Raw genomic sequence first — 21,254 nt, forward strand, 5'->3', positions numbered from 1 at the left:
TAATGATATGGTAAAAAAATCATATCTTACAATTTTAAATTGTCGAACTTTCATATCATTAATATATGTCGAAATGTTTGTAATTGAATATTCATGTCATCTATAATTCAATTAGCTGTAATTAAGAAATGTCAATGTTTATAAGTAATAATCTCAAGAAAAAAATATGAACTACGGTGTATGAACTACGGACAAGTGAAAAACAATGTTTCGTCATAAAATAGCGATTGTCTAAAAATAATATATTTTTAACACCTTTTTTGATATTCTCGAATTTTCTAATAATAGTTATAAAGTCGTACTTTGAGGATTAGCGTAGTTTATACCGAAAAAAGTCTATAAGAAATTTCTTAAAATTATAGACTAGAATATTCAAGAAATCAAGAATATTTTAGATAATAATTATTTTTAAGAATATGTGCCCCCTGCGCCTAATCTGCATAACACCTATCTTATTATTAACACCTATCGTGATTTACATCTCAATTACGCAACGAATAAAATTTATATCATCGATTACGGCATAAATCAAGCGGTTGCCGATTAATAGTATAATTTACGAATACGAAACACAGATCTATCGATACTACCTTTGTATAAAACGCTATAAAATAATCGTATACAAACAAAAAATAACATAGCGACTACGTAATAAATCCATATCTCTCTGAAAGCACGCGTTGTTATAATTTATGACTTAGTTTGTGAATGATTTATTTTGAAGATTCGAAAATCTTATGGATCTTGCCTGCCAGACTGACTGGCTACTGACCATCTCCAGTACTATATATGGGTATTGCGATAATGCTGCACGAATAAAAAGAAAGCTTATAAAAATTTTACTCAAAATAATAATTGATCAGCTTATACGAGTTATCTATTGCATTGTATATTATGAATTTGCAAAATTTTGATTAAAACAACTTTTTACCTCAATATATTTAGTATATTAGTACTTGCTTAAATTCTTTTTTTTATCCATATAATCCTATATCAATTTTTTTACCCCTTTCTTTTATCCATATAAGACTAAGCGTTTGTTATATTGGTATCGAAATTGGTAAAATCAGATTTATTATTTTGTATATTTTATATTATTATTTTGAGTAACATTATTCACCAGTGTCTGCTTTTATTCGACATCTTACACGATTAGCATACTCGTTACTTCCAGTCACTTGTACGTTGGAAGATTCACTTTGTTGTTACGTATGTGTATGTACGTATATGTTGCATATGTACTACGTGGCAAAATAGGTTAATTAATAAATATTCTACAATATTAATCTAATCTTTATAAAAAATAGATATTATTTTCACATTATTTTACTTGCGTGAATCAATACAAATTCAACTTTAGGCATAAAATTTAGACTTGACTGGTGATTGATTGGACTTTATTGAGAAGAGTTTGATGACGAATATTGTATTTAAAGTTTGTGTATTTACTTTCAGCATATATTCGATAATTTTACTTAAAGGATATATTAATTTGTAAATAATTTTACATTCGCCTCCAAAGAATTTCAACGTAGGACTGATGAATCGAACTAACGATGAAATGCTTCTTGATCGCATTAGCATATTTCAGTAATTCATGTAATTAAAAATACAAAAACTACATTTCATCTAGTAGGTGTTTTTGTATCTGCAACCTATATAGTAGATGTTGCATTTGCTGGTAATTGACTACGATTTTAATTAATCCACATCAATTTTAATTGATCATGATCAGGTTGACCATTGCTGAGGCTGAATTTAACATAACTCAATATTTTTTTTTTGTTAAATATTGTTCCTAACCAACATGCTTGTTTAGTTTTATTTAAATTATTCCAAACTTAGTATATCAAAGTATTTTAAAATCTAATAATATACACCTTGACATCCTAAAATATAATTTAATATGCAAAATCTATAATAACTATATATTACCAACTGTAGAACATGTGTATATATTTATATATATTATAAATATACATATAGCATTAATAAAAACATAGTATGCATGCATTATCGAAAAGCAGATGCATTCTGTGAGGTAAGGCAATAAAAAGTGAATGCCCCAAAACGTAAAAAGGCCCCTCGCTGGGTCTTCAAGAAGCTATGCTACCGATGGCAAGGGAGAACAGGTTCATCGTAAAGAAAATTTTTATATTATTTTGAATATACCAAAATTCAATAATATTTCCAACCGCTTTTGAAAAATGTTTTACAATGCGCAAGTTTTTGTATTTAAGTTGTTAATTGAAACGCAATGTTTTTTTGAAAATATGTTGGTTGTTTCAATAATTTTAAAATCAATTTCATTAATAACAGTCGACTGAGTGTTCGAGAAAGTTATTGAGCTTCGCCCGTATTGTTATTGATTTATGTACTAGATTGTGAAACAGCTCTAGCATAGGTCTCTTTAAGATTGATGTAACATTCAAATTAGACTCTGATGTGGCGCTTTTTTGTTGTGTTGTATTCCTTCCGAACTGGAACACCGACTTACAATTACTTCACAATCTGAATTACGAGCGTGTGGCTCCGAGATATTATTACACGCAGTTGCAATACTGGAATGTATCACATAAATCTCAAAGTTGTGTCCTCGAGCAATATTTAACATCGAATTGTTACTTATGTGTTCATACATAAATGTAATCGCATGCTGTTTAACTTTCACCTTTATTATGAGCCAAATCAATATTCATTAGAGCTTCTATTACGCGCTGTGGGGGTAAATAGCAATTTTCAATCATTCGCATATCTGTTACGGTTATTTAGATATATTCAATTGAAAACATGTGTTTTTATCACTTTATACGTTTCCTTACTTTTGATAATATGGCTGATCATTCCGTTAATTTTATAAGACATTCACTACAATAAAAACCTGTGCGCACCCTTAATTATTATTAAGTTTTCGTAACAAAAGAACTAAGATGAGGCATGTAAAGAGGTGTGTCGGAACTACCGGTGCACGGGAGCTTATTTCTCAGCTGGCCTAAACATCATATTATTAACTGATGATCAAATTATATACTCAGCAGTCGTTGTGAGAATTCTAGAAACTAACCAATTCATACACATGTCCGAAATTTTCTTAAGTGTTTGTAATCGTATACTTTAGCCTGCATCGAAGCGTTAAGCTGACTGTATGCAGTCATAAGCGGAGCACTCTCTTTTATTAGAGGTTATTTTTACAAGTGCGATTTTTTACATGGTCACTAAATAATGACTCATTACCAAAATAATAGAGTGTAATTTTTTCTAAATCTAATAAAGAATCAGAACGTAACGGATCCTATGGTAAGTCGTTTCCGCTATAACATCCCGTAAAAAGTTACTGACCTGTGTCGCATAAGTACTTACTTGAGTATTTTGTGGGTTATAAGCAGTGTCTTTTAAAAATCTTAATAAAATATTAATTTTTAATTTATAGAATGAATATGTAAAACGTTCTACACTTGCAATAAATGAACAATAAAATTAAAATTGATGATGCTAAGATTCTTACAAACATTTCTTTAGGTGTCCAGGTACTTTGCAACAAGAAGTTCATTTCTTCTTGCAACTTTTAATCCGCGTATATAGATTTCGGTTATGTTAGGTGGTAATTTGGAATCGTTCGGGGCGCGAATCCGACAACAAGTGATCATGCCCAGCTGTTTGGCATGGGGCAAGGTTACGACGTCGTGATGGCAAGGTGCGCGTGTTCGAGCAGGTGTATTGCTCTCATCCGCATGCGAGCGATGAGTGATGACCTGCTCGCTAAACGCGATCGACTCTTCAATTTCTTCAATCAGCCGGTCTTGAATATGTGCATTTTTTAGAAATTCCGTTGAGAGCGTCTCAGACAAACGTTAAAACTTGCGAATCACTCATTCGCTCAGTCGACTCAGTAAACAACGGATGAATTAATAGTAATATATAACTGATTTATATATTTTAAATTTATATTAGCTATATATTTTTTAATGTATTTTAATTTGGATGTCACTTACAATGATAGTTCCTATAAATGTATTGTCACGAAATCTTCGAATATATCATCTTTGTTTGTCCCCCAATGCGGCCCGAACGAGGCGCCTTCGGGCCCATAGCGCACCGTAGCCGAAACCCGCGTGCATATAATCTTTCGCAATAACAATTTGTTTAATGCATGACTATTACGCAATGAAATTACCAAGTTGGCGAGGCGCGGGAGAGATATATTGTGGTAATACGGCTCTCTTATAATACGTGGCCACCCCGCGGCTTTGTGCTTATGCCTTAAATGCGAACGCTGTTAGGGTTAGAGCGCATCTCAAAAATTATAACAAATGCATTTATTGGAAAATTAACTTGCACAACTTGTTTAGCTTACAATCTTATAATATTTTCTGTCATAAACGTTAACATCGGCGTCAAAAAGTAAATTCTATGTAATCATTTTGCGTACATTCAGTTTAGGCAGCTATAGACGAAATTACTTGTTTTATTCTTACTATAGTACATTTTTAGAATATTGTTAACTAGATACAGCGCAGTGTTTTGCTTTTATTGTGTTATGTATATGTTTATATTTTATGTATTATTTATTAATCAGTTTTAATTCGTTTTCCTAACAGGTGCGCGGATGAGTTCCGGTCAAGTGTGTCGCCCGCAATTTCACCCGCCGTTACACCCGTGGCTGTCCGAATCCGCGAAAGCGCTGCCGGGCAGCGGTTGGGGTGCCCCCTTTGAACCCGAGAAACCGACGCAAGCGCCTCTTTTCTCGTTCCCTCCGACGCCGCCCAAGGATTCGACGCCGGATTCCGTTGCCGCAAACGCGGCGCTCAACAATGCAGCCGCGGGGGACTACCAAGCGGTCGTGAATGCCTTCATGCAGCAGAACGAGCAGGCCTGCGTTGGTCTAGATGTGAAACCGTCCGCGATGAACGGAGGAGGTGGCGGCAGCAGCAACGGAGGCGGACAGAAGCAGAGGGAAGGTCTGTCAACAAGCATAGCATCAACCACGGACTCAACGTCTGTCTATCATCATGACCGGAGCATGGAACAGTCAACGCACGCAGGCACAGGCACGGGGTACCATCATCCCAGTGCCGTCAATGCCAGTAGTAGTAGCGCGTATCCTGGTTTCCCAGGAGATTCCTATCCCGGTCCGTTAGGGCTCTATCCTCACTCGACGACGGTGCGTGCGCCTCAGTCCAGCTCCCCTGTATCCATCAAGCCCAGAAATAAGGCGAGAACTAGCGCCGGTAAGGACGTTGTTTATGATTTTATTTATTATTTTGAATTGTATTTTAGTTTTGACTTTATTTTGGTATTTGCGTTTATTTTTTATATTTTGTTTGCTTTTACTTTATGGGACGATTTTGCGTTTTGTATTAATTCACTTATTTTAATATTATGTTAGTTTCATTTTTTCGGAATGACCGCTGGTTTTCCAAGCAACAACTAAAAAACAGTTATTTTTAAAATTAATAAAATAAGTCGTTGAGCTCAGACAATTTTTCCTATCTGTTTTTATTGTTTTACACCTCTAAGTTTTAAATTTCCGAATTATTATTTTATTTTTAACCCTTTAAAAATATTTTCTAAGCGGTCAATTTCGAATTATTTTACCCTTAACCTTTCTTTTATTTTTTTTTTTGTAAACTTATGATTTGAAGTTTCGAACAATGTGTCGTCGTGCTTTCTGACGAAGTTGATGACACTTCGTGCCGTGTTTCCATGTTGTCTCGTAAATACGCACACACCGACCTACACCCGAGCACATTATGGCACCACCACACAATCGCAATCACCATGCCCTTCTTTAATGTCGCCGGCACTCGTTTGGCACTGATCATCTCCTCTGCATACCTTCTAATCCACCAGTTGGCTGTCTGTACTACGAGTACCAGTAACGACATGCCAACACATACTCGTTTGCGCTACGCACGGTTGGCAATGCGTACTAAGGATGGCCAATCACTACATAATAAAGAGACACACGTTGCAAAAAAGGTCATTTTGATTACAAGGTTACTCTCACTCAAAAATTTTCTCTACAAGATTTGTGATTTTTGTTTACAATTAGCATGAAAATTTACGATCATGTTTTCTAAAAATTTCATACTTAAAATAGTTTTTTGTAATCCACACTATTTTAAAAAGATTATTACATAGATTTTCTATCATCTTTCTATATCAATCACTCTCTTTTAATCAACTGACCGTTAAAGTGCAGGTAATCGCGTCCATCCCTAGCTTGCTTCGAAAAGTGTTCAACAGTACCAGAATGTCTTGTGTTGCCGGTTACCCTGAGGAAGCGCGACTCCGAGGATGCATTATGCATGAGGAGGGCATTCTCATTGTCTCTTATTCTGCCGCAGAAACTAGTCACGCCTCGCTGATCACAACCTTCAGTCCACATACGACTCCCACTAACGACGGCGTCGATTCTTATTACTTAAAAAAATAACCTTTGCTAAAAATTATTTTTAAAATTTTATATCTAAAAATTACTGTTAGTCAAGATTTTTTTAGAATGAACTTAATAGTTGGGTTTAATAATATTTTATGTAGACCAGCAAATATTGATGTAACGTTTATGGACTTTTCACACGTTGAAGCTTTTCACGTCACACATTTTATCTGAAATTTTCATATCTAGAGCGCTGTGTGTGACGGTCGAAGAGTTCTAGTTGTCATTAAAATCTATGACAACGACAATCGTAGTATGGCGCATAAGTCCCATCGTGATCCGTCATCGTCAACAAAGAAATTGCGTTCTTCTCGCGGTTGCATAATATCCCGACGGTTTGTGCATTGTATGCATCTGTGTGCACATAATATATATGTGCAAAGGACCGCCCAACAATTACACGTTAAGGTTGCCGTCACGTAATATTTCATAATTTAATAAAACAACGCTCGTCGCGCAGATTTTCATTAGTTATCAGGATATGAGGTTCACTACTCGATTTGCACCAGTTCTTTTGTTTCGTTTTCCGTTTGGGATTATTTTACAGACCACATGTTCGTAGTTCATAAAAATGTTACATTACATAGTACACATAAATTATTCTCTAATTGTATCTAAACCATGAGAAATAATTCACAAATTTACATATGAATATCCGTGATAGACAAAAAACAAAAGGAAAGTTTCTCTAGCGGGTCGACCGCATCGCAAATACCGAACGGAATAAGGTATGACGCCCAATATTTTTCAAGACAAATATATGTGGTCTCAGGTCTTCGCATTTAGTGAAATACAAAACACACGCTGTAATTTATTTGGTTTTCATCGGTCGGTAATAATTCAGACACATTTTTATGTCTTCAAAGTTGTCATCCCGATCCGCTCACAAAAACAAAAAATATCAACGAAAGATCCGTACACATTTTTGTCGTCTTTGCGTGCAAGACGCAAATGGGCACGATGGTACGTTTTCGGTATTTCTCTGTTTCAAAGAAACTGTCAAAAAATGTTTAACTGATATAAAAATCAACATAAATTTTAAAAAATCTGCAAAGATAATACAGCACCCCGAAGTACCGCAAAATCTGTATTTAATATATATATATATATATATATATATATATATATATATATATCCACTTTCATGTATAATATGCGTTTGTTTTTGTGTACAAAATATGTAAACATATAGGTGCATCGATATGCAGGTAAACAAGAGTTCTTGTAGAAAAAATTGGAGACGTCTAACAGTTCAACCTTCTGTCCGGACATAAATTATTCGAAATCGTCCTTCTTCTCGGAGTGAGTCCCACAGATATAAAATATCGGTGACATAGTGTCGAGACTAGAGGATCGTTTTTTATCTCTCGTCAGGTTTTGCCAATAAATTTCCGCGTTTTGAAGGGGATGTTGTAGACGTAGACAATGGGCGAAATGTTCATTTTCGTATGTCAACCTCCCAATATAAACGGTCACCCGTCGTGTGTACTTACTTTTTGACGAATGCCTCGTAATGTTGGAAGCTTTTGGTATCATAATTTTGGTATACCTCACTCTTGAGCAAAGGACTTTTTGTTGTTTTTGGTTTCTTTCCTGTGAGGATTCACAGCGGGGTTCGCTATAAACCGGCGCTACCTGAGCTCGGAACGAAAGTCGATTCTCTTAAGCGCCAGTAAAGGGTAAAGAGACAATTAACGCACAGTATGTGACATTGGACAATGTACCTTTTATTGAGAAACTGATTGTTTCATTTTTTTCATAGTGGCTTTGAATTTACACAACACACACTGTATGGCACATCTCTCATCTGAGATTAATTCAATTAATTAATTAATTTGTATAATATATACAGGTACAATTTTGGTTAGGCATTTTGAATGTATCTGTAGTTTTCATCAACTGTAGGCGTACGTATTGCGCGTAGTCTATTTTTCAAAACTTTAATTAATTTTTATAATTAACCCACTTCTCGTAAGTCAATAATATTTTAAAGTGTTCAGTTTGACTATCAACTCTATCACGATGCGAAGTTTCATCAAAATCCCAGAAGAGTAAACCTAAGATTCTCCTTGTGATTTTTTATTGCATGTAAATAATTCTGGCCAATTTCTATTACCAATTTGCTTCTCGGATAGTTCTTACATCGACGAGTTATTGTACCCAACGACACTATCAACAATCTATATCACTTATACTTCAGGTATCTTGTGGAAAGATCTCAATGGATAGTTATCTCATTAACCTGAGCGTAAATCTGCGAAGTTGTTACCACCGATAGTAAGTTAGTTTAAACGCCGCACATACTAATAATTATACACGCTCCTACGTATTATGATTATTCATCGAGAATAATTCATAAGCGTTTGTTGATTTTGTAAAATGTAATTGAATCTGAAGACTTCATCATGTTTTACAAAGGTTTTATGAATCATAAAAAATATTGTTGAATCAGCTTATCTGTCGGTTACTTACAAACTTTCCGAAGGAAAAGTTTGTTTTTGCGATAAAATCCATTTTCCTAACTTTCTCTCAAATTAGAAAGAATCAGGCGATTTTTGAACTTTTGTCGATATTATCTCAAAAACTGTTCAACCGATTTCAAAAACTTAAAAACCATTCTATAAAACTCAATAAGCACTCACCTGGCTATTTTTTTAGACGATCGACCAAGCCCTTTCTTTAGTACAATTTTTTTTTGTAATTTTTGTAAAAAAAATGTGAACCAATTTTGAAAACTTTATTACCAACTCTTTAACTAAAATACTATTCGAAAAATATCATTAAAAAATCGTGCTAACTATGTTTTGGTAAAGATTTGTCGGGTCGTTTCTTCATAATTGATTATTCAATTTGTTTATTTTAATGAAACTTTGTATGACGATAGGGTTCCTGGCCTTAATGATCATACTGAAATATTAGAGGCCTGCGACAAATGATTCAATTTTAAAAATTATTTGAAGTTTAGATTAATCACCCCCGGTTTTTGAATATACTCCGTGTAATGTTTAAACCATTTGTCGAAAATAACTAATATTTTCATCTGCATCATCTGAATCATCTGCAAATTTCTCACATTATAATTCTTCACAAAATATAAATGATTCAGGAATTAATATATTGTTTTTTTGTAACATATTTATCTAGCAATCAGAAATTACAGTATTTCTAAAAGTTGAGAACTAAGTGAATGTTGAAATAAGATAGAATTCACTGTTTTATCTTACAATATGCTACTTAAAATATATACCTTCAATGATTGGATTTATATATTATCTATATGCCATTTTCTCCTTAATTTTGAGTTTTGTTGGGGGCGAAAGATGTCTTAAAGATTAATTTGGGTGCATCTCTAATCTGTTGCGGTATTTTGATCACAATTCTTTGTAGTCAACATTTTTAGATCGCCGTAGACAGTTTCTTATTGATTAAGTCGATTATTTACATATGACAGGAAGTACATGCAATTTTTCTTATGGCATGATGCCACTTACACCTAGTTTAATAGTTGTTTAGCTATAGTATAATAACTTATGAGCAATTCACGATTTTTTCATAACTTGTTTTAGTCTGTCAATATTTATTGCGCATATAAATCATAATTGATGGCCATATCTGCATATCAAATGTTCATAATTTGATTATCCAGTTTCGCCATAAACAAAAGAGTCGTTAGACAAAATATTTAGCTGTGCTACTAATATATTCGGCAGACCGTTATAATATTTTCATAAAAAGAATCTCCATTACGCTAGGATTCCGTTAAACATTGATTATCGTAGACATGTTTATGTGTAATGAATTCATTCATAAGCAAAGAAGTCTATAGTTAGGCATTTGTGTCGTGCGGTCAAATTTGACGGTAGTATTATTTTCATTACAATCAGATGATATCGATCGTACCCGCGGCTCATTGTATCAGATTACCTTAATCTTGATCTGTTGTATGTATAAATAGGATAATCATCCGAAGGCAGAACGACACGTCTGTTCCAATATCGTAATGATACTAAAATTACTGTGATGCTTTATTTCGGTACAATACATTTTCAGAATATATACATTTGGAAACAGCTTGTTATGGCTATTATGATATCAATCATAATTTTGTGTTTTGATTGTATCATTTTTGCAATGGACTTAAATACTATGTCTTAAACACCAATCTTTCTGATATTTTTCACTTTAATTGACACGTGAAATTTGGGTTATTTTTAAATTCTTGTTTTTCGAATTCACTTTGTTTAGAGATTATGCTGCTCTATAAAAAAATGTGACAGGGATGTCTTCGCCCATTACGCGTGAAATCGTTTTATATGCTCAACGCTCCTGAGATCATGTTCTTCATGCTTTGTCAATCAAATTAAACTAAATGAACTGTTCAAACGTCTCATATAAAACAAACATTTAATGTACAAAATGTTTTGGGGTGACTGATATTCTCAAACAATTCCTTATAGATAATAAACCAATAATCCTAACCCTTTCCTTCAATAACAAATTACGCACTTTTGCATGAAAAACAATGAGTAGTAGTAGAAATAGATTGTATTGTACCTATACATGATTCAGGTGAGGTGTTGTTATTAAATTATTTTTGCATGATTTAGTGGAATGCAGTGTTCAGAAACCAAAAATTGTATTAGAATTATCTAGCATTTAGGTTGTGTCTGGTTAGGTTAGGTAGTGAAAGAAATTGTGACCATTACAAAGTTTTCTTCTTGTCAGTTTAGTGAGTATGTATTTATTATTCAACATGTGTACCGTACACTCTAAATGAAATTGGTAATTATACCGTATGTAGTGTAGACGTGAATGACTTCGCTTTTTTCGCTGCGAGGTGAAAAAAAGGTGCCCGGTCATACGCGCGTTATAAGCGACGACCAGCATTGCATTGCTATAGGAATTGATCGATTATTTTTTTGGTAAGAGTTCGTTTGGTAATCACATCAAATCGTATTCTTTGAGTACATTCTGGATAAAAAATTAAAATTTTTATAATAGGAGTTATTTACCTACATATTTATAACAATTGTATAAAAAATATTCAAATTTGCTAATTTTTTTTATATACCTGTGGATATGTTTTTTTTTCAAATTTTTTTTTCTAACAGCAATCACAACTACATGTTCTATAAGCTAAGGTTTACTATTGTTTATCCCGATGAAGTATTTTTTCGAGGGGCAACCCATTGGTCAACCACTTTTCTTTTATATGTGTGAACTATATATGCTGAATATGTGTATCTAATAGTGTTGCAGCAATGCCTGCGAGAGGCGATTTTTCTCGAAATTATATTTGATATCTAAAACATCTTGTTATCGAGCTGACCGTTAGATTCTAACGAGTGGTTAGAATCTAACGCGCGACTAGTTTGTGCTAGCCCACGTTTTTTTGTTATTAGTTTGCAACCTACCTGTGCATATATGAAACTTTTTTTTAAATATAATATGCATTTTTAAAGAAAAGCTTTTTAAAGATCACGTAATACTAATTTTACCAGTAATTCTGTAAACCGGAAAATCAAAAACTTTATCAAAAGATACAACTTTATCAAAAATTTAAAATAGGTTAATGAGTAAAATGTGTTACCAAAAATTTTGTTTTGCGTAAAAATTAATAAGTTGACACTTTTTTTTTTCAAAAAAATGACTATAATTATAAGATCATACTGACTATTAGGACAAGACTATTTCAGCAAGATTATCATTTACCAAATTTTATTAAAAATTAATAATATGTCGATAAATAGGGATATGATTTTGCAAATATTTAGTCAGCATAAAAGTTCATAAGATGAAATCAATTTTATTTCATATAAATGCGGACTCTATTTACAAAATTCACTATTAAACAAGACTTCTCTTCAGCAAAATATATTTACAAAAATTAACTCATATTAGCCAGTTATACTTCTTATACTGCATTCAATCTTGTTGTAAAAATTTATAAAATACATTGATAAACAGAATATGTTGGCAAAAATTTGGTTTAACATGAAAGTTTATAAGTTGAGACGTGGATTAAAAAAAAATTAAAATGTACTAACTATTGAGACAAGATATTTTTTTATATTAAATTTCAACTTATATTAGCAAAATCAATCAACTTATATTAGCAAGTTGTTCTACTCATATGTACATCCAATCGTTAGTAATAATTTTATTTTGGGTAAAAGTTGAGACTGGAATTTTTTTTTTCAAAAAGAGAGGCTATAAGTACTCATAATCATTATAACGATTAGCACAAAAACGTTTTTTCCGTAAAATATATTTACGATAATTAACACATTTTAGCCACTTGTACGTGTAGCTTTTATAACACAAGCAAATAGGCACATCCAGTTGTCTATTCTTACATCTGACATTGTTTTTTTGTCAATGTTGTTTTAATATATTCATAAATGAGATTAACAGATTTATATAGACTTTTGCTTAATATTCTAAAGAGTCTTGGAACATCCTTAAGTTTATTTTTTTTTATTATACATAAAAGATTTACTACTGTCCGTAAGGACATTTAGTAAATATAATGGATTATGGTAATTGATGAAAGAGTTGTAATTGATTGTGATTGTTTGTGAAAGTAACCTGTGTTACTTCCACAAGTTGCAATTTTAAATACAAATTTAAATAGAAAATTTTTGTTAGCCTTTTTTGTAATTTGATGCAACAAGATGGCAAATAGCACACCAGCTCATGCTAGAAATTTACCAGTTATCAGGATTTGTACCCAATGTCTCGAAATGCGAATTTTCTACGTTGATTTTTATTCCCTTTCACTGAAAACTTATGCACGAAAACGCAAAATATAATTATTTCTGATTTCTTTATCATGCAATCGGCCGTACATAATGCCGGTCCTTGGTCGTACGTCAACGCGCTCATATGCCTGCCGACGTAGCTTCGTCTCAAAGCTAAGAAAAATATAATCATGCGTATTATTTAAACAGTTGCATTAAAACAGTAGATTTATTGGAATTGTCAGCGGACGTTGGGCTACCGTACCGGCGAACAGGTGACGCGTCCGATCTTTTTCTCACAAGGTCTCTTTCTCTCCAATACAGAACCTGGATCGATGCTCGTGTAACTCTATACGAATGTTTCTAAAAACTGCCAACGAACAAAAACACACAAAAACACGATTGACAAATGGACAACAATAAAACCTTCGCATGGGTTCAATCTGGATTTTTGATCTTTGGTGGTATCTTGGCGGAGGAAGAGATCTATGGTAAAAGATACTTTTTTGCAATCACTGTTTTTAAGGATATTTTGAATTGAATGGTAAATATTTCAATTTCTGCACAGTTCAATTTCAACTGGTTTTAATCAGAATTTTTGGTACTTGGTAGTATCTTAATGGAGGAGAAGATATGTTATGGTTCTCAAAATCTATAACGATTAAAGATAATTTTTTGCAATTTGTTCCAAAGTTAATCACTGTTTTTGCATAAATATTTCAAACTAAAGACCGAACAGACAGACAGACTTTAATTTTTGCACACGTTTCTGAAAACAGTTCAATTGATACAGAGTTCAATCAGAATTTTTGGTAGTATCTTGTCGGAGGAAAAGATTTGTGCTAGTTTTCGAAATCTATAACGATTAATGTTTTTTCTTTTATTTTTTCACGAAGTGAATCACTATTTTAAATGAATATTTTAAACTTCAATTTTTGCACACGTTTGTGAAAACAGTTCGATTCAAACAGAGTTCAATCAGAATTTGGTCACTCGGTAATATATTGTCGGAGGAAGAGATCTGTGCTAGTTCTCGAAATCACAATTAGTGTCCACACTTAATAACTGTAAGCTATTCATCACAATTTATATGCATTTTTAGGGGGGAAAAATACTAGGCATAAGTTTAACTTTTTTTAAGATCGTTCACCAAATATTATTTTTTTTGGTCTGAAATAGCTCTAATAACTATGGTTACATAGTTGCCTACTTAGAGTAGAGAATTATTATAATTAAGTTGCAACTACCCAGAGCAAGTTGCTAGATCATATTGGAGCCACTTAATAAATGAAACGCTGAGAAAGCAGTAGAAATGTACATATAATTAATAACATTCACCATCTACACATTAAGTCCACGATTTAATGACAGGGAACGATGCATCGCCTCGGCTACTGGGTCTACACTCGACCAGACCATGGTGGCGATTAAAACTCGACTTATTAACATCGCTTTGCGTCCGATATTTATTTAGATTCATGCATAATATACAAGAAAAAATGTTTAAATGCATGCTTTTTGTGTTTGTTTATTATTATTTGTTTTCCAATTTTTTCCATTACGGTTCAACGCGATACCCGCATGACGCTGTAATAACTTTGATATGTTTACGACTGTTATTAATTAGGTAATTAATGTTTTAGAATTATTTTGATGTAAGATGATTTTCATAAGAGATGTCGGAGTGCGGAGTGCGTGCGAGCGAGTCGGATGAATTAATTCTTCAGCAAGAAGAATTCTTGTATGGGAGCAATTCGTGGAATCGCTAACCGATGGGACGCAGCGAGAGGACATTTTTTGAATACGATTCAAATCGAAAAAAATGCATTTGCTGCATCGAAAACTGATTTAATTATCTCTGTAATTTGTGGGATTTTGGAAGAGTCCAATTAAATTTAAAACGTAGTAGCGCTGGCTGAATGCTATTCTATTTTCAATAACAGATCTCTGAATGTACTGTATTCAGTGCGTTTATGATTAGTGCATGTAGTTATTACTTTGCTTGGTTATTAAAATGTCGTAGATTAATTTGATATTGCATGGTGCTTGAAAATACTATTATATTAAAGTTAAGATTAAAATAATATCAATCAATTTTATACTTCTTTTTAATAATTCAAATTTGAATACTCATATATATTTGTCATGAAACAGATTGATGATTAATTTATCAAATTTCATTTAAAGTTTCTTAAAGAAAAATTAAGATTAATTGATTGAAACTAAGGAGTTGATTTTGAGGTAAAATAGACCAATGTTATGTAGCAGTTTTTACACAAAATCGTACTAAATTTTGTCAAAAGTCATGTGGTTGCTGTGCAGTCAGGCGTTTTAGATAGAAAACAGAACCTAGAAAACGCACAAATATCAAAAAACAATGTTATTATAACTGGATTTTTGTGATACGGTTTAATAACATATGAGTGAAGTTGTCCAAATACTTAGCTTTTTGACAGTATTTAGTACCATTTTGTATGAAAACTGCTACGCAACATAGTCTTGCCATGACATTGGTCTATAGTATAGTCGGCCCATAAATGTGACTTAGAATATTATTTAAAATTTAGTAGGTGATTATTGGACCAATGGGAGTTATTTTTAATATTTTACAGAGGGTCGTGAGTGCGTGAATTGTGGAGCAACCTCAACGCCTCTTTGGCGACGAGATGGCACAGGACATTACCTCTGCAATGCCTGCGGACTTTACTATAAGATGAATGGACAGAATAGGCCACTAATCAAACCCAAACGAAGACTGGTGAGTTTATATCATTTATTTTTATAAAAATTTATTTTATAATAAATCACTTTGTGGGTTTTAGTTTTTACCTTGATTTTTATATTGTATTCATTCAACTGGAAGGCAATCGTCACATTTTTAATATAAAACTATACATATTTAAATACCGAACTGTTACATTTAACTGATTTGAATAATCATTAAAAAAACGAAGATACAACAAAATACAACTCTCCGCATATAGTACTCACTCTACCGAAACGAGCGGTAATATTATGTAAAACCTAATGTATCTAAAGAAATTTCATTATTATATTAATGAATATTCTAATGAAATTAGCATTGTGATACTATATTTAAAATATTCCATCCATTCAACATATGACGTGGAAATATATGTCTCTAGAAAATTGAGTCATGCTTGACATTTTAAATATGAGCTTTCGTGTTTACGGATGCATATATAAACTATATAATTATTTGAACTTGCAACTTTTGAAATTGAGTTATACTTCACTGAAATATATAGTATATAGATATTTCAACGTTCTTGGCGTTTCCATAACTATTAGTGTCTTAACAGTAGTCAATTCAAAATCAGCAATAAGTCTGTGTCCACTAACAATTTTGGTATAATGTGCTTCTTGGCGCTTCTTTGCTATTGATGTCTCAACTGATGTGACCACTCAAATCTGCAATGAGTGTATGTCCACTAACAATTCTGGTATTTTACAAAAATCACGCTAATTGCTTGAATAATAATAAGCGGTCCCACCGTTATCGAGTGTCGCATCTCGGTCCGGCGAAGAAAAACGCTCCGGTTGACATCCAAGGGTCAGCATCCGTTTAGAATTTAAATGTCTCCAAAAGCAGAACTAACGAGCATTACCGAGAAATCAGAAACCGCTCCGGGTACAGGCATGAACGTACATCTTTACACGAGTTGGTACTGAAGAAAATGCTTTCGTCTTTGCGACTTGAGAGCTAAACTGGTTATTCTTGATCATGTTAGTCCTTACCGAGAACAGTCGCGGGTTGAAGATCGTAGCTGAATTATTAAAAATTGGTACAACTACTGCAGAGACGACGACGACATTGTTGATGAATGTCTAGTCATTGAAATCCTACAAAAAATTAGATGCATGATTAATCATATTTATTAACATTAAAAGCACCGCGATTTAGAAATTCACATTCCGGATTCGCGAAGACTACAAAAAATATATCAGCGATGAACAACGTGTTATAACCGCTTATGGAGTTGTAAAAGTCAATCCAAATTTTTTGTCTTTACTTCTTCGGACTTCTTCGGCCGTCTTTTCTTTTATTTGTTTTATGATGCGCTGATTTGGCTTATCGAATCCTGAGATCTGATCGCGTGTTCCTTAAGTTCATCGGATCATATCATAAGTTTGTTTATTGAAATGTGCTTCATAGCATAAGTACACTAAAATGTAATGTCAGTAGCAACAGCTTGACGTTGATTTTTGTCATAGAAGTCGATATCAATAACTTATAACGTTGACCTACGTTAATGTTGACGTAACAGTCCGTAGAAGGTCGATTCTAATTGATTAGAACACTTGGCGCCGCGGCGTCTTGTAGAATCGTGAATATGTTATAATACGCGGACTACGAGCCATAAACTTTACTCGTGAACTAATTAGTTTGATCAGAACAATGATAATAATAACAAAGTTTATTTATTTGGAAGTATTCAACTATTTTGAGCCACTCCACCAAGTCACCCAGAAACTTAATTGATCATCACTTCAGTAGTTTCCTAAATGATTTAATTATTCAATTTCCAGTCAAATACAAAATATAAATTTCTTCATTAAGATATTAATAGATACAGTATCTACTACCTACTATAATTATTCCCCGATTAATTACCCGTGCCTGATCTCCCATACGCTTTCTTCCCCAGTTTTCCAAGTTAATCCAAACGCGCTGGTGTGTGGTAGTTCAGCTTATTTATATATGGGGAGGCTTTCCGCCGCTTAATTCGATTTTGCGTCGCGTCACTGCCGGGGCTCGGTTTATCAATATTTAAGGGCCAAATAACCGGGTTACTTGCCGTTTACATTAATCATTCCTTGTCAATCTCCTACATTCTCGCGCGCCTAGTGATGTGAGATCCTTGGAGACTTTCGTGGAACAACATCGATCACTGTAATGGATAGTAATAACTGATCGTTTTCTATCATACATGCTTCAATGGAAATAGATACATGAATATGTCTTGTTATGTATATAATATTATAATAAATAGTAGTCTGGTCGAAGGCAGGTCCATGGTATGAAGGCAGGTCCATGGTATGAAGGCACCACAAATCGATGATTCTCTTTCTCTCTCTTGTTTATTATTTCGATTACCATTTTATCACCATTAATCACTTTTTATTTCAAAACTCCTTTCCAAACTACTGCTTTCATGTTTTCTGGTCTTGTGCTATGGCTTTCAGTTCCCTGTACTTTCATTTCTTGCGTAAGTTATCAATCATCTGCATTTTCTTCTTCCCAATTTTTTTAATCCTATAGTCTTTACTTGCACCAGATACAAAGCTCGTCTAAGTCGTCATCAAACGTATTAGCGTTAGATCTGCTCAAGCCTTTACCACCAAAGCGTCTCAAAAAAAAGAATCTGCAATGATTTACTACAAAATATAACATAACATCTAAGAAGGGCTATCGCAGGATAGCGATCCTTCTCACGCAGTCAAATAATATATAACTGTAACAATATGTAGCTGAATGTACTTTGTATAGCTGCTATGAAAAAAAATTTTTCGCTAAAGTTATACCTAAAACATTTTTTTTAAATTTTCAAAATTTTTCCATGCTATTTCCATACAAAACTTGGATTGAATTGCGCTCTATCTAAACGTTAATATTAAGAGCTTAAACTTTCAGAGAATTGTTTTTTATCAATTTGGAACCATTTGAGCTCATGAGAGCAAGGAAATTCGAAAATGACCATTTTAAGGACCACCCTAATATATGTACATACATATACAGGGTGTTCCAGAACTCAGCGTCAAGCCCAAAGGGTGATAGTATTATTATGACAATCTTAAAAAAAAAACAGAAAAAATTTCTAATGTAGTAAAATTTGAGAGCTTATATCGGTTATGAGTTTTGAAAGTTATAAGAGCTTTTAGAGTACAACCTAGAAATTTAGTCAAACTGTGATAATTTTTCGGTTATTGCACTAAATTTTAATTATTGTTTTTTTTTCAACTTTGGAACTGTAACCGTAAATAACATTTTTAGTCAAAAATATTGACACAATTGCCTAAAGTTTTTTACAGTTACCCACTATTTGTTAAACATAAATTTTAATTTTTTAAAATTTGTCGACTTTCAAAGACTCTGCTTTAAAAAATGTACCAGTTTGTTTCATTCGCATTTCATCAGGATTTATTAGGGTGAACTACGTGATAGTTGCATAAAAAAACAAGTAAAAAAATAAAAACCTAAAACTAACACTATCTGCTAACACATTTCACTCATAATCAGTTCAAATGTTTTTGTCTTGCACTTTGAGTGTACAACAATTATTTGAATTTATTAGATTTTTTTGTAGTTCTAATATTTAATTATCCACATAATTCATACTAATATTCCAAAAAAATAGTTATATCTAATTAAATTATTTTTATTGTAAATTTTATCACTTTAGATTTTGGAAAACTGGTTTGGAAGTCCATGTGTTACGTTACGCTGTTTTTCATATGTAGATGGGAAGCATCTTTCTATCCTAGAAGCTGGTAGTTTTTGATCCTGAAAATGTCATTCAATTTTACCTCCATTATTTATATTCGAATGTAATTTTCGTTCCCGTGTTCGTAGCACTCGTCTAAGCCGTAGGCCTATTTAGCTTTCCCGTGGTAGGGAGTAATCCGAGAATTTGCGCGAGGGTGAATCGACTATCGAATCAGAATTGAAATCTCGTTTTTATCGCGATCCTTGCGGTACACTAAATCTGACAATTGTGATGAGAAAATGGGAGATGAATGCGAGGAGTGGTCCGTTAGCAACCCTCTAAGGGTGGGAAAGTTTATGCGACCCGGTGATTGCTGATAAAAGACGGATTAAATTTTTTGGATTTTCTAAGTGGGGCGGGTAACGGATTTATTATGATCATTGAACGATACACAGGAGTGTGACGTAGTTGTAGGACTTGGTGTTTAAACAAACTACAAACTACTAACTGCAAAAAAAAATCAGTCCATAGAATCACATCAATTAGCTTGTCCCATTTATACTTTTCGAATGAATAATGCATCACCTATTTGAACTCTGAATCATTTATCTCAAATGAAGTTATCTGAATAGTAGGTTCGTCCATAACTTGGCACATCAAGAATGTAAACAAATGTGCTTCACACTTCGTCTACAGGTTGAGGCGGACAAGCCTACCTGTATTTTTACATAAAAACTCAATTTAAACGAGCTATATGAGGACTGAATCAAGAGGAAAACAAAATATAAAAGCTTGACTACAGGATTACTTTCTTGGAAAAATAAAAATGTAGATAACATATTTCAACGTGCTTTATTTCTTCTTCGTGTCTTGTTCAAGAAGAAAAAACTGGTTTTGGAGTCCATCTGTTACATTACGCTGTTCCTTATATAGTAGACAATGGGGAACATCTTTCTATCCTTCAACTAGACGTGACACTGTGACATATCTTGTTTCAGCTCAATTCAATTACCATAAAAATCTTGTGTATCAACTGTGGATTCAATTAAGTGACCCATAACAGAGGCAGCGGCTCATTTAGCTTTTTAATTGGTCGAAGTTAATCTTTGTGTTAACACTCGATATCACTATTTTGCAGTAGATGCGACGTAATTACTTTTCAATTTATTACTTTCAATTTAATTTCTACATCACGCCATCTCATCCTGCGCAAGAAGTAGAGACAACGTGATGTAACTAGTTTTATATACAAGTAATTGCAAGTCATAATTTCCTTAAGAATTCATTATGATAAATAATTTTAATCATATTCACGTTATTTAAATTCATTTAAATGTAAAATAAATCGATAAAAGTTCAAAGATAAAAAAAACTTGCAATATCCAAAAAACATTCGATTCCTACTGATGGGGAGACGTTTTTGGCAAAGGTGCAAAAAATGGTAGTTTTGAGAGAACGAAACATCCGATTTGAATGATTTAAAAAAATCTTTGCTTGTATTGACAAAACAATGTTTTTGGGGAAAACAAAAAAAAATTCATTTCCAGAATTTTTTTTGTATTGAGAATAATTTGGACTTTAATTTTAATTAAATTTCTAAAGTTTACTTATAATAATCTATTTAAT

General features: G+C 33.0%; 1 protein-coding gene across 1 annotated transcript; it reads left to right on the top strand.

Annotated features, from left to right (window-relative positions):
- Positions 1–4,598: 4,598 nt before the first annotated feature.
- Positions 4,599–15,964, top strand: LOC113381375 (GATA-binding factor C-like; the record flags this gene model as incomplete). The annotated part of the gene is made up of 2 exons (XM_026620315.1): positions 4,599–5,228; positions 15,792–15,964. Coding segments are annotated over 2 exons (803 nt in total), but the record flags the coding sequence as incomplete, so codon positions are not given.
- Positions 15,965–21,254: the final 5,290 nt, after the last annotated feature.

Source organism: Ctenocephalides felis, unplaced genomic scaffold, assembly GCF_003426905.1.
Source record: "Ctenocephalides felis isolate EL2017-DRISC unplaced genomic scaffold, ASM342690v1 CF-g0.4_SCAFFOLD_02848, whole genome shotgun sequence".
Taxonomy (NCBI): domain Eukaryota; kingdom Metazoa; phylum Arthropoda; class Insecta; order Siphonaptera; family Pulicidae; genus Ctenocephalides; species Ctenocephalides felis.